The sequence below is a fragment of the Schistocerca cancellata genome, chromosome 10 (assembly GCF_023864275.1).
Source record: "Schistocerca cancellata isolate TAMUIC-IGC-003103 chromosome 10, iqSchCanc2.1, whole genome shotgun sequence".
Classification (NCBI taxonomy): domain Eukaryota; kingdom Metazoa; phylum Arthropoda; class Insecta; order Orthoptera; family Acrididae; genus Schistocerca; species Schistocerca cancellata.
In genome coordinates this window covers 25,528,745-25,553,358 of record NC_064635.1, presented here as the reverse complement: position 1 = coordinate 25,553,358, position 24,614 = coordinate 25,528,745, and the positions used below count along the sequence as shown (strand labels likewise).

Here is a 24,614-nt window from a genome sequence, read left to right as displayed (position 1 = left end):
GATGCTGATAATATGATGATGATAGTTTTAATAAGATGATGAAGAAATGAATTTTATATTGCTGTCAGAAAGGTAACTTTACTGCTGTTGATGAAGTTTTTTAGTGACCTGTAAGGTAAGGAGACTATATTATGAGAAGAGGTGTGTGTGTGTGTGTGTGTGTGTGTGTGTGTGTGTGTGTGTGTGTGTTTGTTTGTTTGTTTGTGTGTGTGAGAGTTCAGAATTGCATGTGATGGTTAGTTATTTATTTTGGCCTGTGTCGTCATTAATCATAAGTTTGTGAGATGAAGGGCTCACTGTCTCATTTTTAAGTTAAATAAAAATGCATTTGTCAATAATATTCGAAAATGAATTTTCTCCATTGGAAATTCGTTTCAACTTGATATTAGTATGCAAGCCTGGGCTAACACTGTAACATCTCTCTTTCTGAGCTGATTGCCTTTGCCTAGTTGCTACAGTCATGAATTACCTTTAGGCCGCTTTCTTTATTTCAGTCAACAGGATCGGAAAGCCAATAGGGAGTCTTACATTTTGGCTACCATGAGTAGGACTTGTTTTCTCTGGATCAGACAGTAATAACGACATTAACAATCTGTATAAGTGTAATAATCTGTGTCAGTGACTGTAACATTCAAACACTAGAGAAAAACATGTGCAACCAAGCAGTAAATGTTAGAATTATTATTTCAACAAAACAGGCTAAATATGCATCACAAACAGAACTGTAATGTGTTGAATACACATCTATGAGGTGTGTGAGAAAAGTAATGATACTGACAACACTGGTCTGGCAATGCTGCATTGTTCTAGTTGTGCAGACAGGTGTGTTTGCCCCTCCCAGATGCTCAGTTCGATTTTCAGCTCCGCACAGCCCTCACGTGACTTTTGAGAGTGCCATCAGTGAGGCTGTATTTTTGTTGTGACGGAAATTGCACAGTGGAATTTAGAGCAACGTTATGCCATCGAGTTTAGTGTTAAACATCGAGAAACCGAGAGGGTGACCTTTGAAAAGTTGAAACAGGCCTAAGAGAAACATTTCTTATCAAGCGTACAAGTTTTTCACTGCCACAAATTATTTTTGGAAGGCCGAGAATCCGTTGAAGATGAACCTCGGTCCGGGAGACCTTAAACTTCAAAAACTGAATAAAATGCAGAATGTGTGCGCACTCTTGCGAGATCAGACCAATGTTTAACAATAACGACGATGGGTGACCTGTTAAACTTAGGCATTTTCGCCATAAATAAAATTTTGATCGAATTTTTGACAACTGCAAAAGGTTTTCCCACATTACTGACATGTAGTTGTGTCCGACTAAGGTCTTTGCATATTTTGTGGTCTGATGTGCACAGATTTCTTGGTAGGTAGCTGTTAGGTTGATGCAGAAGTTCATAGCACTTTCCTATAAGTTTTATAAAAGCAACAGATATGCATAACAGAGACGTTAGTCATCAATAACACATTCTCTTTGACTATTTACAACAGTCTGTCAACACTGTGGTAAACTTTTTGATTCCGCTATTTTACAAATCATGTTGTCTTGAGGCGAAGAACTCGTCGAGCCATGTTCGGAGCCCATTTTCATCTGGAAAGGAAGTTCATTAAAGGTTGTTCAATGGAGAGCAAAAAAGGTGAAAATCTGAGGGCGCAACATCAGGTGCAAAATGCATGTGCGGAATGACTTACCAACTCAGTTTCTGTACAGCGTTTTTCGTCAATTTAGCAGAATGAAGGAGTGGAGTGGCTTCATTTCACACAGTCTTCTTCAATTGCGCCTGCAAGACGTCTCAGTTGCTGACAATAAATGTCAGCAGTGATGGATACCCCTCGGGGAAGCAATTCATAGTACACCATACCATCGCTGTTCCACTAGATGCATAACATTATCTTTTGTAGATGGACACAGATCTTTGCACGGTTGTTTTGTTTGGGTCTCAACCATTGTTTTCTTTTCCTTATGTTAGCACAAAGACAACATTTCTTATCACCAGTAACGATAAGAGGATAGTAGTGGTCGGTGTTGTTCACGAGACAACTGATGAAGAGCAAGCAGAGATGCACATATGGCCACCTACTGATTTTTGCCGTTTTGGCTTAGAACACTATGTACCCATAAACCCGACTTTTTAACTTTCCCCACTGCACGCAAATGTCGCATGATTGTGGAATGATCAAAGTTTATCACATCTGCCATTTCTTGGGTACAGCGTAGTTGTAGTAGTAGTAGTAGTAGTAGTAGTAGTAGTAGTAGTAGTAGCAGCATTAGCTTTATTGCTTTGTAGAACTCTTTTTACAAGGATATAGGACATGGCAAATTATTTACAAGTTTAGATCAATTTAAAATAAGCTAATTCATATACACATACATTTACACACTTCTAGTTAGAGACAGTCATTAGATTTACTCCTGGTATACAATACTTCTTTTACAAATAATGTAATGCCACGCTGTTCACTCCTATCTCAGACGCACTGGTGATCTCTGGACCATTTTCTGTACTGCATCTTCCCATTTGTTGTCCTGAAAAACTGAGTCAGCATCCCTCTATAATGAGTGAGATGCTGAGCTCAGAACGAGGAAGAGATGTTAGTATTGCACTATGCATAGCTTGGAGGTAAGTTTTTATAGAAAAGGAAAAAAGAAGGGAAAAAAAGTATGAAGGTGTTATGTGAATGCTGGATATTTTATAATCATCATTATTATTATTTATATAACATTTTTTTTGGCAAACCCCTACTCTGTTTTATCTAAGCAATCCTTCAATGTATAAAATGCTTTTGCAATTTCTTTAATCTCTTTTTGGTAATTTATTGTACAGTTTTATTCCTTGGTATATAATGCTGTTTTGAGTTTTACCTTTTTTTTGGTAAATGTAAGTTGAGTCTAGCTCTTGTTCCATGGTCTTTGCGCAGTAATTACCAATGTTATAGCAACGGTGAACTAAAAGTAAAAAATGACAATCCGTAAATAAACCCAAAGCAACCGGAATACCGACATGCAAAACGAAAAAGGTACAAACTTGTGTACCAACCTAATAGTGTGAATTACTCCTTGACTTTGTTTCAGACTGTTTGGTACTTTCCAACATTGGTATCTATCTTTTCAGTGTGCATTGCATGGATTTCACTTTTGCTATTAACTTTTTATTTTAGCGAAAATATCGTATATGGGGTGCATATTTTCACTGCCAGTCTCTACTTGTTATCAGGTTATCATCAGATAATATTAATCTGGTATTCAGTAACTCACCAGAGTAGTTGCAGTTTCAGGGCTGCTTTAAGACCCAGTGACACATGGAGCCACTTTGGGTGCCGAGCTGAGAGGGGCTCCTGAGGTATACAAGTGCAAAACTCGTATGCAGGGTCTATAATAACTAGCAGTGAAAACTGACACTGTTGAGAGCACGATAATAGAAGCAAAAATGTTCCAGTAAACTTGGGTCCAAAAAGGAGATTTTTGCACCACCTAATTATATATGTGTGGGTACAAGCTGCCATTGATTTCAGTATCAAATATTGCTCCAGTTAGTATAAATTTATTTGAACTGTAAAATTCTGAATTTTTCGAAACTCAAATTGATAAAGATATATCTTAGGTCAATAATTTCTCAAGGACGATTGTATGGACTGCTAACATTAATGATTGAAAGTGGTCCCTTGAAGTCAGTAGACTTAGATTCTATTTTAGAAACTTTTGCTAAGATAAAGGCTAGAAAAATTTGAATATAGTATTTTATATAATGACATTTGTCAGCACATCAAAAATTTTCCAAACTTTATCTAAATACTGGTGATTTTCCTTACATGTATCACAACCTATGCAATTAGAAAGTGTCTTATATTTAACATGTCAATATAAAATTAGATGATATTTTCGGATTTCTGTCCAATTTTTTCAGATGGAAAGTCAAATAATTTGTGAAATATGTACTCAAAATGTTCATTATTTAACTATCAATACTCATAAATATTACATTTCTGTTGAAGTTACAACAATACAATAGGACTAGTTCTTTCTGCTTTAGCTAAGAACTTTTAAGAATGTCAGGAATTACCTTGAGTGGAATGCACTGTTTTAACTTTTAATAAAAGTCAGAAATTTACTTGAGCCACAGGACTGTCTCTGTAGAACTTGTTCCTGAAAGAAAAAACAACCCTTTTCAATGGTCTCTAGATTTAGATTAATTTTTAAACCTTTTATTAAGAGCCTGGGGAAAGGAAACTAATGTCTGTGGGAGGAGCTTCTATGGAAAAATGGGGTGAATAGGGAATTGAGATACTAGCATTAGGCTTTGACCAGTGACATAGTGAACATGCGAAAAACTGTTCAAACAACATTGCAACTAGAACGTAACTTCATCGGCAATATTCTGAAACATAACAACATAGTTTTTATTATGGAAGTATACTAGGCCAGGAAAAAAATACTTTGAATTATAACTTTTGTGATCAGTGACACATAAATAAGAAAAACATTTCATTTCTTGGAAAGAAAATGAATTGAGTATCATAAAAACAAGTTCTACAGCTGTAATGGAGATCGTGAAAACCAGTACAAACTATAGAATTACGCTGGCCAACGATGAAAATGTTAAATAAATAATTGCAGCTGATGCTTACGTATTTGCATCTGTCAAATCCAAGAACGAAGTCAGAAATGTTCCATCACCAACGAATTTTGTGTAAAATAAAAATAAGTTTGCATGTTTATATAGAGTAAGACACTAAACATAGTAATTAAAAGGAAAATTAACTGGGTCAACAGTTGACATATTTGTGTTTGGCGATTGTTGTCTATAGCCCCAGGAATGCCAACAATGTTCAACTGTGAACTTTTCCTCACTATAACAGTCTTCCAGCCTAGGCCAAGGTTTGCTCCAACAATAGACAAAAAAGAAGATCTGTTAATGATTGATATCATCCTGCTTAGTTGCCAGAGGAGTAGAAGCTTTATTTAATGAAATAAGTATGTGTTCTTCAGCTCCAACAATAGACAAAAAAGAAGATCTGTTAACGATTGATATCATCCTGCTTAGTTGCCAGAGGAGTAGAAGCTTTATTTAATGAAATAAGTATGTGTTCTTCAGCTGTGAACTGACCTGTGTACTTTCAGCCAACAGCTTAAGCACTGTGTTTTAGGTGGAGAACCATGTCTTGCAAAAGTGGAAACAATAAAAATAATTCTGGTTGCGTTTTTGAGGCATTCACTTCAAAAGCACAGAGGCGAAATTTTACTCCTGGATTTAAAAGACCTTATGAGCGTTATTTTGACAATTAAGCAGACCAGAACAGGTGATGGGCTTCAGAAATCCATTGTACTAAATGCATAACATTATTAACTGACTGGTTAAAAGGGTCCTGTCATATGCCTTTTACAGTTGCTATGGTGTGAAGCTTATGGTCATATAACAGACTGCTACTTCTTCTTGATCAATAGATCTGGAATCAAACTTCCTGGCAGATTAAAACTGTGTGCTGGACCAAGACTCGAACTTGGGACCTTTGCCTTTCGGAGGCAAGTGCTCTTTGTGAGGACAGGGCTTGAGTTGTGATTGCGTAGCTCAGTTGGCAGAGCACTTGCTCATGAAAGGCAAAGGTCCTGAGTTCGAGTCTCGGTCCGGCACACAGTTTTAATCTGCCTGGAAGTTTCATATCAGCGCACACTCCGCTGCAGAGTGAAAATCTCATTTTAGATCTGGAATCAGTTCAAAGTCCAAACATACTGTTCAACGTTCCTCTTTAGGATCAGCAATTCGACTAGTGCCTCATGGGCGAGGCCTTCTCATACCAACACCACTAGATGACAAAAACGTAATTGAAGATTTTCAAAGAGTTAATGATGTTAGTGAATTAGAACAGTAGAGTTGTGCAAATTTAGTGGGAGGAAATACTACAAATGAATCTCAGTTTCTAACACAGGAGGAATTAAATGGCTTGGCTCGTGATCCCAGGTTACCTTAAAGTAAGCAAAGTAACTTGCTTCCAGACAGAAAGGCCGACGTCTCCTGGAGGATGGCAACAAAATAAGTTCCTTCCATTTATGGCAAAATGAATCTGATAATTTATTTTCAAAAGAGGAAGATATAGTTTTCTGTAATAATGTTGATTTCTTGAAAGAATCACTGGGTGTTGAACACAAAGCTGAAGATTGGCAGTTGTTTATCGATTCCTCGAAAACCAACTTGAAATGTGTCTTGCTTTGCAATGGATACCAGCTGTCTTCCATCCCTTTAGCCAACACAGTTGGTATGGAGGGAAATTACATCAGCATGCATCTCTAGCTATCCTGTAACTGATATGGCGAGTCCTCAAGGCAGATACGTGCAAATTTTAAAGTGATAGCTATTCTACTTGTATTACAACTTGGCTGTACAAAATTTTGCTGCTGCATGTGCACATGGGATAACAGTGATAGAAGCAATCATTCTATTAAATGAAGCTGGCAAAAGAGATACACTCAATCCGGGACAGGCAAATGTATTTTCAATGACATATTACATCCCACAACCTTGCAATTCTCAATGAACTCAATGACTAGGTCTCTGTAATGTTTAGAACTGTAGTTTCCTAGAAAGTATATGACAACCACTTGAAAGTGCTGGCAAATCTTATTGCCTCCTTTACATACCAGACTAAGTTTCATTAAGAATTTTGTAAACTCATCAGATTATGGTGGTATTCCTAAAAACCAACTTCCCAAAGGTCAGTGAAACTAAACAAAAAGAGGAAATATTTGTTTGCTCTCAAAATTAGAGAACTTATGAAAGATATACAACTTAATAGCCTGTTAAATATACAGGAATCAGCTGCATTGTTCTTTCGAAAACATTGTCATATACTTTCTAGGAAACTACAGTTCTAAGCATTACAGAGACCTAGTCATTGAGAATTACAAGGTCGTGGGATGTAATGTCATTGAAAATATAAATGCTGCAATCCCAGCCTGATTTATTCCCAGAGAAACTTCACTCTATCAGCAACGAACATGGCATGTGTTTTCACCAGGACATGGTTGAAAAGGAAAAATGGACTCCAAATATGTTGCTGGCAGTGGCGAGGCGTGACTTTCAAAGATAAGGTAGTTCAAAGTAATATCCATTAAAATAAAAGAGAATAATGAACATTGAATCTATGATTTTTTTATTTATCTCCATAAAAAAAGACTTAGATTCTTAAAAGTATACTACAAATTGCATATTTTCATAAATAAGAGTAAATTAAAAATCGTATATAGATTTTCCTGCATCAAGTCGACCCCATATTTCCTCTCCAAGATCTCAATCACGTCATCGTGGAAGGATGGGCTTTGGCGCAAAATTGCAAACAAGAACTTTTTATTGCTGAGGAGAGCTAGCGAAGAAAATCCCTCCTGACCTTATGTATTTCGAAGATAGGGTTGAATTCCCTTCATTACTGAGGATGACCCCTCAGCAAATGAACTAGATATTGGAGCGGTCATTACTATAAGGACATGTTTTATGTAGTTCTGGGAATGCTGCCACTAAATCCACTTCCGTCAAATGCCAATGCAGTTTCACGACTGTCAAATGCCAATGCAATTTCACAACAGTGTCCTGCATTTCAATTTCTCTGCATAACTCACACAATTTACTCTGACAAATTGGAAAATCAAATAATTTGCCAAAGCTCTTCCCTCTTCTGGAAACTGTTTTGCAATTTTTTTTAAAGCTCACTGACTCGAAAATATTACAGCATTTGAGGTTTTCCAAGTCGGCAAATCTGGAATCAATATGCTCTTCATTACACAATAATGTCCAAGAATAATCTCTTATTAGAAGCTGATTCGTTTCCACTGGCATAGTGTCTACTCAGTCTTTTATTAGAGCCAACATACCACAGATATCAGATACTTTAAATCAGGTAGATTCAAAATCATCCCCGAGTTCCCTAAAATGCGTTGGAAATTGGTCCACTTGTTTCCAGCGAAACTCAATATCAAAAGCCTTCTTTTGGAGTATCTGAAACAATATGCCAGCCCCAGGAAATATACAACAGAACACAAGAAGAAAAAAGTTAAAAATAAACCGATGTATTGCTGAAAGAAGACCTTTAGCACCCTATACTGTATCTGTATCCGAACTATACGCAGTTTTCACCATTGAATTTAGCAAGTTCTCTATAACTTCTTTGTCTTTTCACACAGTTATTGTAGCCTGTTACCATAATATCATCTTGTTGGAGCTAATGATGGAAATCTTTGTTTATTTCTAAGTCGAGTGCTGCCATGCGCTTTGTGAACATAATACCAAAGCTAGAAAGTGAAGTATTAAATATTTTACACTGCTTAAGGGACTCCGGAAAGGCTCAAAATCATGAAAAGTTCAATTTTTACTTTTTTGCGTTTTCTGAATCTGCAGACTATTACCTTTTAATAGATATATAATTTATTCAATTCCGAGACTACAACTATTTTTAAATTTTTTTTGAAATGTGTTCTACATGGGCGTGACCCACTGTGGCGCTGTTAAACTGCTGTCAAATGGTGTTATTATTAACGTCCGTGTTCATCAGGTACATTTTAGTGATGTGAGATAAATTATGTGTTGTGGCTAACCTGTGATGGTTCAATATATATCGCTGGTGTGATTGTCGACTGTTTCATGTTTATTTACTCTGTCGTTATCTCGAAAATATTCGTAATTAATTCTGTTTCTTGAGTCTCTGTTTTGTTGAAGTATAATAATGAGTAAAAGTAAAGTTGCTGTTGCGACTTTCAATGATGGCAACATTGTAAGGTGCAAGGTATTTAGAAATATGGAAATGAAGATAGGTTCTAACATGGTACGAGCGATGCTTGCTTTAGACAAGGAATGCCTTCGGGCTGCAGACAGGGCTGTAAAGAGTCTAGAAATACAAGCAAGAGTAAACAGGAGGAGGAACAAGAGGAAGCTGGAGGAGGAGTTTGCAGAGGATGAAGATAATCCACCCTATGGACCTGGAATGCACTAAAAAGTTAATCCAATCTTTGTCGCTCGATTCCCAAAACTTTTATTTTCTCATAGTAATTACATGTATTCTAAGGATCTTCCAAACATATTTGTTTCAAACTTTCAGTAAATGTTACACAGTACCTTCTGCATAATTTAACACAGCCTTTTTCCAAAAAACTGTATATTTTTGAATATATAAATAAATAATTGCAAAAAAATGTTGTGAATTTTCATTACAATTGAAAAAAAATCATCTTTAATAACTGAACTAAAATTTTGTAAAATCCCTGTGTTAAGTTGTAGCCCATATTCCAATAAATAATCTGTAAAAAGTTCAACTTCCTACCTCAAATACTTTGTGAGGAAAGATGTAATTTATAAGCGTTATTTTAACATTGCAAGTATAGGGCGTTCCGGAGCCCCTTAATAAAGTTCACCGCTTGTGACAAAATTACATTCAGTCCATGTGCACAGCAATGCTGAAATACAGCTTGAGGCCATTTTTCTCTTGATCTCATCTGAAGACCACTGTGTTCTACTGACATCACTGCTACCCCATCATATGTCTATGACACCAGCTTTTTTTTCACAATTAAATTCTTTTAAGATATCAAAGACAGAAAGTGCTAATGAACTTGCTGTTTATCAAAACTGGTATCTCTGAAACACAGGAATTTTTCTTCAATACTTCCAATTTTTGTCACAAACCTGAGGATGAGTGGAGATCTAAAAGTCCCTGTTTGAAGAATTGGCGTGGCAATCATATATAATCACAGTGGGCACTGAGGCTATCATCCCACCAATTCGCCAGACTGAGGATGCTCGTTGGTAACACGCAGTGTCCTGCTGCATGAAGAAGTCTGTAACTGCCTGCTGCAGATCCCCAGCCAACAGGAATTGTTGAGTCTTCCAGGCCTTTTTAAAGGGACCGAAGGTGTGATAATTGCATGGGAAGAGATCAGAACTATAGGGCAGGGAGCTCGAATGTCTCCCACTTGAACTCGTATATCTTCTGTGTTACGACAGTAACAGGGCAGAGCTGAAATGAGAGAAGTTTGCATTGTTGTCAAATATCCTCCCACTTCTGAGGTCTGGTACAGGGTTATAGAGTCAGATGTGGCAACATCACAATTTAATTATGTTAATTAAACAATTTAATTATGCAAATTAGCCCTTCTCCACCCCTCCCTCCCCTCCCCCTCCCTCATCTGCCTTATGGGGGAATTTCTCTGCTCCAAGGCTGTGCTGATGTCACACCACCACCCTCCACAAGGGAACTGGCGGGCAATTCAAAATGGTGGGTGCCCTTTTCGGGACTCGAACCACAGTTCTTCTGGGTGTAAACTCCAAATGCACCCCCCTACAAATGGAAACGTTCAGTGTCTGCCCAGCTGCAGGAGAGGAAGGTTAGGTTAGTGTACTTTATTTTTTTTGGGTGGGAAAGTGAAGTACAGATCGGCCCTAGTTACGTAACTAATCGTAAAGGTCGGTCCCAATTACACATCTATACACCTTGCGCTACACAAGGAGCGCATAAAATCACAATGCAACTAAAAAACTGACGATGTCATACATGTAGTGTTATCCTGTTGGAAGGAAAGATTCACAGTACCACTCGAAACTAGTAGCAGATGTACTCAAAATAAGAAGTAATTCTACATAGGATGATCCCTTTAACTACAAGTCAAAATAAATCTCTCTGTTCCACTTGTGAATTGGTAAGAAAAAGGCTGGAGTGGAAGGTACTATATTTTTGGCGGGACGTGTTCAACTGACAAGATGTTGGTGTTGGACAAAGACGAGTTGAATAAAAGAATTGCCTGTATGTACTGTGTGTATAGCCTTCTACACGAGGAATTGAAGGAGGTGATAATGGATGAGCATAGGGGGATGATGATGCACAGGGATGGACTGGAGATGCATTTCACAACTCTCACCTGTGCTGGAGCTGTTCGTGTTTCTGAAATGGCCGGTCAGTCCACAGTGCAGAAGGTGACTCACGCACCCACAACCATCCCTTTTTACCGACTGCGTGTGTGTCTCGCTGTTTGACCGTGGAGATCGCTACAGACGCCTCACATTAGATTGCTGTATGCCCTACTCGACAAACACCCTACAGCCCTGGTTCTCGAAATTCAAATAACCGGTACTCTCTTTATTTCTCGACAACTTCGCCCTGTTCCGTTGCCCTCGAGAGTTGTCTTTGATATACCTGCTGAGTAACTTACACACGGATACACAGTAGGAAGGCCAACACACGCTACCACTACTGATGGAAAATGCTTCACTGTTCCAATTACAGATTGAAAATGTCGAGGGGGAAAAAAAAAAGAGCACTCTTAAGCAATGCAGTGCACATACTGGAAATTGAGATAAATTATTGTACATCAAGAAATAAAAACCTTCAGGTTTGTTGTGACGTAATTTTCTCAGAGACAGTAACGAACTTGGAAGACTAGCTGAATAGAATAGACAGGGTCTTGAAAGGAGGATGTAACATGCACATCAACAAAAGAAAAACAAGGATAATGAAATGCATTCGAATTTAATCAGGTGATGCTGATGGAATTAGATTAGGAGATGAGACAAAGCAGCAGATGAGTTTTGCTATTTAGGCAGCAAAATAACTGATGATGGCCAAAGTAGAGATAGTATAAAATGTATACTGGAAATGGCAAGAAAAGTGTTTCTGAAGAAGAGAAATTTTGTTAACATCGAGTATATATTTAAGTGTCAGGAAGTCTTTTCTGGAAGTATTTGTACAGAGTGTGCCCTTCCATGGAAGTGAAACAAGGATGATAAATAGTTTAAACAAGAAGAGAATAGAAGCTTTCGAAATGTGGTGCTACAGAAGAATGCTGAAGATTAGATGGGTAAATCACATAATTAATGAGCTGGTACTGAACAGAGTTGGGGAGAAAAGAAATTTGTGGCACAACCTGACTAGAAGTAGGGATCGTTTGATAGGACGCATTCTTAGACACCGAAGGATCACCACTTTACTGCTAGAGGGAAGTGTGGAAGGTAAAAATCATAAAGGGAGACTATGAGATGAATAAAACAAGGAAATTCAAAAGTATGTAGGTTGCAGTAGTTATTCAGAGATGGAGATGCTTTCATATGAAAGAGTAGCATGGAGAGCTGCATAAAATCAGTCTTGGAACTGAAGACAACACAACAGCAGGCAGTTATAGTGTTGATGTTCCATGTAATGTTGTATGTGAAGTACATTTGATATGAGGAACCACACTGACTGAAGAATCAAGTCACTCTTCATTGAGTTTATGGGTTTGGCTATCTTCGGTGCTACCAGAAACATAGCCTTGACTATATTTAGAGAGGATACAACCTATTTTACAAGAAAGATTCCCTTTGACTAGTAGGAAAGCTGTGGACTTGAATCTTTATTCTTCAGTCTTTTGAGGTGAAATGCTAACCTTCAGTTTTAATTACAAGGCCTTGTGCAAGTCCCATGGGCATTACCTTCAAAACCTTTTCTGAAGAATTCTGAAGAGTCCCTATCAGCAGTCATAGCTGCCCCATGAACAAGCGTATTGGGAACATATATGGCCTGTGGAAGATGATAATATCTGTCTGCTCATAGGTAAAGATCTACACTAGTCAGGTTGCAGAAGACAGTCATGTCTGACTTACAGTGTAGAGAGGCATTCTAGAAAGGGGGCATCTGCCCTTTTCCAAAAACACGGTACACTTTATGTTCCTGGGAATGTCATTCAGATGGATCAAGAAGAGATGAAGTTTTTCCTCACCATGGGAACACTCTACGGAAGACGCATCCACATACCTGTTACAGATGACAGGCTTAAACCTTGCAGAATCCAATATCTTCTCAAAATCTTAATGGAGATTCACAATTTTACCAGAGGTTCAAAGTGAGTAATTTCAAAGTGTTCACATTTCCCAGCCCTATAAATTTTAATTAATTACAGAATACATGCTCCTCATGGAACAGGAGTATATGGCTGAACTAGTGTATGAACGTAACAGGCACGGCCACTTCCTGTTCTCTACTGCATTGCTTACAACACGAAGCTGCAAAACCAGCCATGCACAATATGGAAAAGAAGAGAGACAAAAAGGCTATACAATACCTTTCTGGTTCAATGCCGCTATTTGCTGACTCCACTTCATGTTTCAAGTCCTGAAAGAATGATTAACAACATCTGTAATGACAACAACAACAACAACAACAACAACAACAACAATAATAAGCTGGCTCTACAGTTTGGTCAAGCTTCCGAGCACCTGTTGATTTGGCAGTTATTCTGAGTGGCTGCGCCCTTGCCTCTGAGACACGTTGCACTCCACAGAATAGCTGGCAACTCGAGAATGGCCTACATCACGAAAAAAACGGAAGAGTGAGTTCCAATGGAGATTGTGCTAAAGCCTGTTATACAGCCAATGTTGAGCTGTTGACAATTTTGTTAAAACTTGATATAACTATGAAAGGTAAATTGCAGACAATTGTGTGTGCGAGTTTCCAGACCTGTATGAATTTGCAGAATAGATGCATGTCTTCAAAAAGAGACTTCAGTTATTTAGTAGCTTGTTGAACCTAGATAAGCATGAATTTATTACTGTAATTGTGAAAGGTGAGGGGTAGGAGTAACTAACTGACATATGTATATTTAATAATAATAATAATAATAAAAATAATAACAGCTTAAATATGATCAGCATGTAGCCATATTAACAAATTAAATTGTGATGTGAATGTAAAATGACTTGTTCTATAGTATTATCATTTACGCTGCCAATGAATCATGGAATATGAAACTAACTAATTCGCAGTAATAAAGGTGAAGGAATGATCATCATTCTTAAGGGATGCATTTTAGAGCTGATGTTTACTAGACTTTTTTGCTTTGAATGACCGTTGTTGTCACATCCCCGAATACTGAGTATTTATCTTGGGAAACTGAGTATACTTCCAAAATAAAACAACTAATTGTAATAAAAAAAAAAGGTAGTACAATAGTTTAAGTAAAGATGTAGATATTTATAACACTATGAAATATTGTATTTATTACCGGCACAGCATCATACAAAAGTTGCAGAAACCGGTCCCTATGACATAGGGATAAAATTGTTTATCAAGTTTCCAAAGGGCCAAATAAGAAGTTGCTCTGAGGGAGTTTCTTACTAACACGTGTTTTCATAGTACTAAATAATACCTTTAAGAAGAGTACACTATCTTTACTTGCACCTTATTATTCATAAGCAATTGAGACAGATTGTGTTCTTGTAACTGCTTCCAGGAAGTTATGATATGATTTGGAACATATGTTCACAATCCCACTCAAATATTGCATTTTTATATAAAGAATAAATAAATTACTATTCTATGCAACACAATGCAGTTATCCACAGCAACATAAGAACACCACAAAGGTAAAGATGCACTCACCTCTTCGAAGCCTAATGGGTCCTGCACACTATTGTGGCCATCAGGCATCTCCCACTGCAACAAACACTGTAAAGGAGTGAACAGAGTTACTCTTGTGTGAGCTACAACATCCATATACATGCTTAAGTGATGTCATGCCTTCTACAATGTGCAGCTAATGACATAGGTCTACTCTACTGCCCCCTGCAATTTATAGTATTTATTTCTTTCTTTCCTTTCTTTTTACATAGGAGTGGGGGCTACCAAATTAATGTTTTGGTGTTATGTTCGTTACTTAACATAGAGAATACAAGAAGCATAAAGCATTTTGGGATGAATACTGATTATCAATTAACAGACTGAACATAAAAAGATACTGGCAAAAAGAATGTCATCAACATGTTATGATCTTAGAGGTCAGTCAACAGTTTGTAACAGCCACTGTCTTGTCATGACATACTGTTTCTGTGTACACTGAATTCTCAGCTATGGTATTCTATTCTGGAGGTCAAAGGCACAAAACATGGACATAGTTTTCAAAGTGCAGAAAAGTAACTTTGGAACTTTGCGGTGAGGTCTTATGGGACCAAACTGCTGAGGTCATCAGTCCCTAAGCTTACGCACTACTTAATCTAACTTACGCTAAGAACAACACATACACACACTCATGCCCGAGGGAGGACTCGAACCTCTGACAGGGGGAGGGGGAGGGGGAGGAGAGGGGGGGGGGGGGGGAAGCCCCACGAACCGTGACAAGGTGCCTCAGACCGCCCAGATAAACTGCAGAAAAGAACCGTATGAATAACTGAAGGAACTAGTTGTGTCCATTGTTAACAACTATTTATAATACTGGATAGCCTTACTGTACCGAGTTGTACATCTACCAACCAGTTGTGCATATCAGGGAAAACATTAGTAAGTATTTTGCTAATAGTCATGTATGTAATCATGGAACAAGAGCCAGTCTGGGCTTATATTTACCAAAGAAAAACAAACAAAAAACTCAAAAAAGCAAAATTGTAAAATAAATAACCTAAGAAGATTACCATAATAAATCTGTTTGAAAAGGGCAGCTAAAATGTACTACATAAGAAAATCATACTACACAAAGCTTTTTTAGAGGATTCTGAGAGAGGTTGATGACAAAAAGGGGCAATTACAACACCCTATCGCATAACAATACAGGATCACAATGTAATGCTTTTACATGAAATTCACATGCAAAGATCCACAGTTCATATCAATAGCATCTTATCACTCATCACTGGCTCTGTTTTTTAGATGGGCTGAAGGGAAGACGTGCAGAGGTGCAGAGGCGTAATATAAGGGGCAGTCAAATGAAAACTGAACACCCACCACAATACAACCATGGGATGGTTCCATTCAAAAGTGACCATCAAACACTTTAACACATTTATCCCACTGGGACAACTAATTCCCATTTCGTAAAACACGCTCAGCTGCTGACGAATCCACAACTGCACCCTCTCTTGCACTTGCTAGTCCGACTGAAATCGACATCCGTGCTTATCTTTCTTCAGGTCGCTGAAGACATTAAAATCACACGGTTAATGATCTGGGCTGTATGGAGGATGCTGCAGCATTTCCGAACCAAATCGCTAAAGCACATCCTTCAGCCAATCGGCAGAGTTAGGTTGGGTATTATCGTGCAACAGCAGTTTCAACAAAGTATTTTCGTAGTGTTGCACACTGATTGTGGTTCCACACTCGAGGAACTCTATGAGCAGACGGCTCCTGCAGTTGAAGCTGCATGATAACACCCGGCTCCACAATGCCAATTTCACAAAGGCTACTCTTCAGCTATTTGGTAGGGGAACACTGCAACATCATCTGCACAGCACAGATCATTCATTGCGTGATTTTTCAATCACTGGCAACCTGAAGAAAGACGTGTGAATAACGGTTTCAGTCAGATGAGGAAGTGCAAGAGTGGGTGCAGTTGTGGAACCATCAGCGACTGACCACGTTCTACGAAACAGCAATTGATCATCTCATCTTCCAGTCGCATAAATGTCTTAAATTGTATAGTGATTACTTCTGAATGAAACTTGTTCATGGTTTAGTTGTGAAGGTGTTCAGTTTTCATTTGACTGCCCCTCATAGCATGGTTCATGGTGTGGGTTCCTGTAGTCATGTCCTAGTTCATGAACCATGGGCAACGTACGAGTGGCCAAGTAAGTGGTCCCGACAGTCGGGATACCAGTTACTTCGGAATAAGGCTGGGCATCTTGGACATATTCTGAGTCGTGGTCACCTTTGTGCTCATACGGCAAAGACTACCAAATCCACCAGTTAGTCCCTCAGCCGTTAGGGGTAAAACCCAATGGGACTCGGGGCAAGTAAGGCTAGCAACCTGTTTCCCTGGTACTTTAAATATGATGCTGGCAACAATCAGAGCAAAATGCCTCATACCTTTGGAGGTGACGGAGTCCCACCTCTAACTGACAAACCTGGGACTCCTAAGATACGACTTGGCAAACAAATGGTAATGAGATGGGGATCTATTAATATCAATGGGGGCTACTCTGGGAAGAAGGCAGAGCTGGCAGAGGCTGCAAGTAAGATGGAGCTGGACGTTTTAGCTGTTAGCGACATTCGGGTAAGAGGTGAGAAAGAAGAGGAAGTGGGAGAATACAAGGTCCACTTGTCAGGAGCCAAAGCAGGAATAGCACAATGGGGTGTAGGGCTTTACATCAGGAAAGAAATGGAACCCAGCGTAGTTGCAATAAGGTGTGTAAATGAACGACTGATGTGGATAGATTTGACAGTGTCTAGCAAGAAAATTAGGATTGTGTCAGTATATTCGCATTGTGAAGGGACAGATCAAGATAAGATGGATAGTTTTTATGAGGCACTCAGTGATGTAGTTGTTAGAGTAAAGGACAAGGACAGTGTTCTGCTCATGGGTGATTTTAACGCCAGGATTGGAAATCGAACAGAAGGGTATGAAAAGGTTATGGGTAAATTTGGAGAGGATATGGAGGCCAACAGGAACAGGAAACAACTCTTGGATTTCTGTGCCAGTATGGGCTTAGTAATCACAAACTCCTTTTTTAAACATAAGAACATTCACCGGTATACTTGGGAAGGCAGGGGAACCAGATCTGTCATTGACTATATAATAACAGATCAGGAATTCAGGAAGGCTGTGAGGGACACACGTGTATTCAGGGGATTCTTTGATGACACTGATCATTATTTAATCTGCAGTGAAATTGGGATTGTGAGGCCGAAAGTGCAGGAGGTCAGGTCCATATGTAGGAGGATAAGAGTGGAGAAACTTCAGGATAAGGAAATCAGGCACAAGTACATAACAGCGATCTCAGAAACGTACCAGTTAGTTGAATGTAGTCAATTACAGTCATTGGAAAAGGAATGGACAAGGTACAGGGACACAGTACTAGAAGTGGCTAAAGAATGTCTTGGAACAGTAGTGTGTAAAAGTAGGATGAAGCAAACATCTTGGTGGAATGATACAGTCAAGGCAGCCTGTAAAAGGAAAAAGGAGGCGTATCAAAAATGGCTACATACCAGAACCCAGGTAGACAGAGAAAGTTATGTTGAAGAAAGAAACAAAGCCAAACAGATAATTGCAGCATCCAAGAAGAAATCGTGGGAAGACTTTGGAAACAGGTTGGAGACTATGGGTCAAGCTGCTGGAAAACCATTCTGGAGTGTAATTAGCAGCCTTCGAAAGGGAGGTAAGAAGGAAATGACAAGTATTTTGGACAGGTCAGGAAAACTGCTGGTGAATCCTGTGGATGCCATGGGCAGATGGAGGGAATATTTTGAAGAGTTACTCAATGTAGGTGAAAATGCGATCAGTAATGTTTCAGATTTCGAGGTATAATGGGATAGGAATGATGATGGAAATAGGATCACATTTGAGGAAGTGGAAAAAATGGTCAACAGATTGCAGTGCAATAAAGCGGCTGGGGTGGATGAAATTAAGTCGGAACTCATCAAATACAGTGGAATGTCAGGTCTTAAATGGCTACACAGGATAATTGAAATGGCCTGGGAGTCGGGACAGGTTCCATCAGACTGGACAAAAGCAGTAATCACACCAATCTTTAAACATGGAAACAGAAAAGATTGTAACAACTACAGAGGTATCTCTTTAATCAGCGTTGTGGGTAAAATCTTCTCAGGTATTGTTGAAAGGAAAGTGCGAGTATTAGTTGAGGACTAACTGGATGAAAATCATTGTGGGTTTAGGCCTCTTAGAGGTTGTCAGGACCAGATATTTAGCTTACGGCAAATAATGGAGAAGTGTTACGATTGGAACAGGGAATTGTATCTATGATTTATAGATCTAGAAAAGGCATATGACCGGGTTCCTAGGAGGAAGTTATTGTCTGTTCTACAAGATTATGGAATAGGAGGCAAACTTTTCCACGCAATTAAAGGTCTTTACATGGATAGTCAGGCAGCAGTTACAGTTGACAGTAAATTGAGTTCATGGTTTAGAGTAGTTGCAGGGGTAAGACAAGGCTGCAACCTGTCTCCAGTGTTGTTCATATTATTTATGGATCATATGTTGAAAACAATAGACTGGCTGGGTGAGATTAAGATATGTGAACACAAAATAAGCAGTCTTGCATATGCGGATGACTTAGTTGTGATGGCAGATTCGATTGAAAGTTTGCAAAGTAATATTTCAGAGCTAGATCAGAAATGTAAGGACTATGGTATGAAGATTAGTGTGGTGTCACCGCCAGACTCCACACTTGCTAGGTGGTAGCTTTAAATCGGCCCGGTCCATTAGTACATGTCGGACCCGCGTGTCGCCACTGTCAGTACTTGCAGACCTAGCGCCACCACATGGCAGGTCTAGAAAGACGGACTAGCACTCGCCCCAGTTGTACGACGACTTTGCTAGCGACTACACTGACGAAGCCTTTCTCTCATTTGCCGAGAGACTGTTAGAATAGCCTTCAGCTAAGTCCATGACTACGACCTAGCAAGGCGCCATTAACCCTATCTGGAGAGAGTCTAATTTGTATCGTCAATAGCGACGTACCAAAATGATGGAATAAAGATAAGTATTATACAAGCTACGTACTTTTCTTATTAGCATTCATTACTTATCCTGTTCCAGACTTCACGCCAGTCGGTGTGAGTTGACGTGTGCCCTTTCGGTAACCTCACCCTGTGTCTAGACTGTCTTGTCTAGACACAACAATTAGCATCTCCAAAACGAAAGTAATGTCAGTGGGAAAGAAATATAAATGGATTGAGTGGCAAATAGGAGGAACAAAGTTAGAACAGGTGGACGGTTTCAAGTACTTAGGATGCATATTCTCACAGGATGGCAACATAGTGAAAGAACTGGAAGCGAGGTGTAGCAAAGCTAATGCAGTGAGCGCTCAGCTACGATCTACTCTCTTGTGCAAGAAGGACGTCAGTACCAAGACTAAGTTATCTGTGCACCGTTCAATCTTTCGACCAACTTTGTTGTATGGGAGCGAAAGCTGGGTGGATTCAGGCTACCTTATCAACAAGGTTGAGGTTACGGATATGAAAGTAGCTAGGATGATTGCAGGTACTAGTAGATGGGAACAATGGCAGGAGGGTGTCCACAATGAGGAAATCAAAGAAAAACTGGGAATGAACTCCATAGATGTAGCAGTCAGGGCAAACAGGCTTAGATGGTGGGGTCATGTTACACGCATGGGAGAAGCAAGGTTACCCAAGAGACTCATGGATTCAGCAGTAGAGGGTAGGAGGAGTCGGGGCAGACCGAGGAGAAGGTACCTGGATTCGGTTAAGAATGATTTTGAAGTAATAGGTTTAACATCAGAAGAGGCACCAAAGTTAGCACTGAATAGGGGATCATGGAGGAACTGTATAAGGGGGGCTATGCTCCAGACTGAACGCTGAAAGGCATAATCAGTCTTAAATGGTGATGATGATGATGATCATAGCATGTGTACGGTTATGGAATAAGTTTTTGGGACAGACAGAATGGAGCGCATGGGACATGGCAGAATATTCATGATCCTGGAGACAGCAGCAGGTGCCAGTCATGTGCGCAGTGATGCAGTGCAAAACTATGTTTCATATTATGAACTGTCTTGAGCAAATCATGTTTGATGATACAGCACTGTACAATAGAGAACAACTGAATCAGGCAGTGCAGTTGTTATGACACAGAACTCATATTTGGGAGGATGGCGTTTGCTGTGTCTGATTTCAGTTTTCCATCATTTTCCTACATCATTCCATACAAATACTGGAATGGTTCCTTCAGCAAAGCCAAAGATAACCAACTATCCTATCACTGTAAAAACACAGTTATGTATTCTATGTATATGTATATTTGAGCTACGTATTTTCACTGTATTACAATGATAAATCCTCTCGCATTATGAGAGGATCCATGGATGGATGGATAAATAAAGGTAATATAAGTATCTCTTTCTAAACTGAATATCAAACTGCACCTGTCTTGAGCATGCTTGCCAAAGACACTTGTACCTACTGCTCCCTATGTTGTAGTTGGGGGGAAAAAAGTGTCACTCAAACGCAAAAGAAATACTTTCTGGTTCTGGGCCCACATTTCTGGAGAGGAATGAAATTGATTTTTTTCCCTTCAAAACTAGAGCAATTAACTGGTGACAGTTCAGCTGTAGCACTTCAAAACTAGAGTGTGATTCACAGAGTGAAAGATTGAAATGATTCTACATCGTTTTCACTTACACTTTGCTCATTTATTCCACTGTCATGCAAAAACAATACCCCAGGAGACAGTAGAAATTGATAAATTAAGAACCATTTAAGTATGTGTAATCTGTAAGTGTCCCAAACTATGCAAATGCTTTTTGAGATGATACTACTAAGATGAATATCACAAATTAAGCACACAAGCCAGTATGAGTGGTGTGTCAGTGGTAGGGCTAGGTGTCCTGTATAGGTCAGACAGTGACCATAGAGAACTTGGGGTTTAAAACAATTTGCTGCCCAGCACACACACACTAATTTCAAAACGATGTGGTTTTTGCAGTGAACAACAGCATCTGCTTTATGATCTTAACATGCATGGTGATGGCCAAGGCTGGTAATTCCATTTTGAAATTAGTGTGAATCTGCTGGACAATAAATTATTTCAGAAACCAAGTATCACTGTGTATCTCCAATTCAAAAGAACTCACTGTGTTACACCACTAACCAAAAAGTTTTAAGTGCTGTCTTTCACTGAAACAAACTTAACCAGTGAGACTCGCTTCACTTGTTGGGGAACCGGCTGTGTCCTGTATCAAGAGGAGGCAAATGCAAATGGGTATGGGTCTATTAATCTTCAGCACTTCAAATGTAAGTGAATAATGGTTCCCCTTAGGGAAATGGCAGCAATGGATGGGAAGAAACGCCTGCTGCAAACAGTCTGAATGCTTAACTCCATTCAACATGCTGAAGAAGCAATTCCAACAGCCACGAAGGGTTGCGACCAACTGCAGATTGTCATGCATGTTGGATCAAGTGATCTATACTCGGTTCCAAGGTCATACTTGGACCACTCCAGTGACTGGAAGATGGAAGTTGAGAAGACCACCAATCCTGAGTTACAACAAAGCTCTTATGCTGAGGTGACAAAACTCATGCAATAGCGATATTGATGTAACATACTGATGATGGTAGCATTGCATACAAAAGAATGGATCATTGTACTGGCGGAGCTGTCATTTGTACCCAGGTGATTTGTGTGAAAAGATTTATCACCTGATAATGGTTGCACAAAGGGAAATAACAGACTGAATGCAGAGAGGTAATCGGTGACATGGGACATTTCATTTTAGAAATTGTTAGGGAATTCAATATTCAAAGATCAACAGTGTCAAGAGTGTGCCACAAACACCAAATTTCAGTCATTACCTCTCACTGTGGACGACACAGTGGTTGACTGACTTCACTTAATGGCTGAGAGCAGCGGCATTTGCTTAGAATGGTCAATGCTGATAGTCAAGCAAAAATGTGTGAAATAAACGCAGAAATCAATGTGGGACATATGACCAATACATCCATTAGGACCGTATGGCGAAATTTGGTGTTGATGGGCTACGGCAGCAGATGAACAACGCGAGTGCCTGTGCTAACGGCACATCACCTGCAGAGCGGGCTCATGACATTGGCTGGACCCTATATGACTGGAAAACCATGGCCTGATCAGATGATTTCTGTTGGTAAGAGCTGATGGTAGGGTTCAAGTGTGGTACAGATCCCACGAACTTGTCAACAAGACACTGTGCATACTGGTGGTGGCTCCGTAGTAGTGTGGACTGTGTTTACATGGAATGGATACAGTCCTTTGGTCCAACTGAACTTAACATTGACTGGAAATTATTTTGTTTGGCTACTTGGAGACCATTTCTTTCCAAACAACTATGGAGTTTTTATGGATGACTTTGCGCTGTATCATTGGGCCACAACTGTTCACGGTTAGTTTGAAGAACATTCTGGCCAATTCCAGTGAATGATTTGGCCACACAGATTGCCCGATATGAATCCCATTGAACACTGACAAGGCATATCCAGAGGGCAGTTAGTTCATGCACAAAATCCTGCACCGGCAGCACTTTGCATTTCTGGACAGCTATAGGGTCGGCATGCCACATTGAGTTGCTGCACTATACTGGGGGAAAGGAGGTCTGACACAATATTATAAGGTACCTCATGATTTCTGCCACCTCATAGTAATTTGCAGCATTGTCTCCATGACTGATCATGACCTCCTGGTTCTGGGTTGAGCAGAAGGAGTGAACCAGTGATTTGGAGGGTTTGTCAAAAGTTAGATTTCCACTTCCTGGACTTACGTTACAAATAAACAAAAATATACACTTGCCTTCACGTTAAAGATAACCATTTCTAGCGTGAATGTTCCGATCACTTCAAGTTATTTCCTTCGACATGTCACTACTTCTCCTTCACAAGTTATAAGCCAAAACTTGAATACAACGCCACCTCACAGCGTGTCTGTCTGCAAAACTAAAATCGCGCATTAAGCATGCGCAATACATTACAGCCAATCGATTAATCGTAATTATTCGGGTGATGGTACGACATTAGTATGTACACTATTGATCTCTAACACATTATTTTGTTAAAAGCCAAAATGGCGGCAAGTGACGAGAATATGTCATGTGTAATATGCAAAAAAGGAGTTAAAAGCACGGATATAATTTTAGTGTGTGGATTGTGGTGTAGAAAATTCTTCCACAATGACTGTGTCGGTATCAGCAGCAGTGAAGCTCGTGCTGTAACGAGTACAAACGAGCAAATTAAGTTTCATTGTGAAACTTGTGAAGAGAGGTTAGGTATCGAACTTTTCGGCGGAAAAGAAACGCATGGACCAAAAAAATTTGAAAACTGCGTAAACAATTGTGTCAATTTATTTCAGCTCGTACAAAGCCTTATCAAGATGACAAATGAACTATCAAACAATAATTCAGTAATAAATACAAAATTAGATACAGTTCTCACTTCAAATGCACGATTAGAAGAATATTTATTACAAACGCCAAAATGTTTTGAAAACCCAACTAAAGAAACCACTAACAATAGCGTAGAACACGTAGAAAATGAGACTACTCTACAAATGGAAATTCGTGAGCAAAACGATGACACGAACTCGCATAACCTAAGTGTAAACAGTAAACAAACGGAGTGTTGCGCGTCAGAGCTCACAAGACGGCGACAACAACAAACTGATGACAACAGTTCGCAGCATATTGCAAGTGGTTATCCCAATCAGTTAACCGACCGTCAACAACAAAAGGTTGCAGAGCAATTCAGTTCAAATGTAAGTAGGAAACGAACAAATGAAATTAAAACAAGTGTTTGCAGACTTAAAATGCATAAATACCTCCTCCAATAAACAGAAGAACGCTGTTACAGTGACACACACCACACATGTAAATCGGAAAGACACTAAAAAACTGAAAAAATGAGCCTTACAAACTAAATAACATTATTATATTCCGTTATCGGACTTTATGCGACTGCAGTACCACAAATCTGTACTGCAAACGACGCGTTTCGGCGATATCTTTAATAGCTGTATCATTGAAACTGCATATTTTTGGGCTACGCAAGCATTAACACGATATCCACAAATACGACATAACTTTCGGATCACTAATATTAAGATGGCGACTGCTGGATTTGTTGCCAAACACAAAAGAGAACACGTGATCTCGTCAGCCAATTATAGCGAGCCTAGCAGACGTGTTAGTTGTCGCGC

The 24,614-nt window shown here is 39.3% G+C and overlaps 1 protein-coding gene and 1 long non-coding RNA gene across 2 annotated transcripts in view; one reads left to right on the top strand and one right to left on the bottom strand.

The window, feature by feature from the left end:
• Positions 1 to 2,249: 2,249 nt before the first annotated feature.
• On the bottom strand, positions 2,250 to 24,535 carry LOC126106585 (uncharacterized). The gene is made up of 5 exons (XR_007523372.1): positions 24,237 to 24,535; positions 14,378 to 14,443; positions 13,062 to 13,111; positions 4,054 to 4,136; positions 2,250 to 2,560 (listed from the first exon to the last, which is right to left on the bottom strand). It is a non-coding gene; the product is annotated as an uncharacterized LOC126106585 (long non-coding RNA).
• Positions 23,218 to 24,614, top strand: part of LOC126106582 (zinc finger protein with KRAB and SCAN domains 8-like) — a 117,137-nt gene continuing 115,740 nt past the window's right edge. Inside the window, exon 1 of the mRNA XM_049912925.1 lies at positions 23,218 to 24,173. Coding sequence (XP_049768882.1) covers positions 23,487 to 24,173 — 687 coding nt within the window. The 5' untranslated portion in view covers positions 23,218 to 23,486. The remainder of the gene's footprint in view (positions 24,174 to 24,614) is intronic.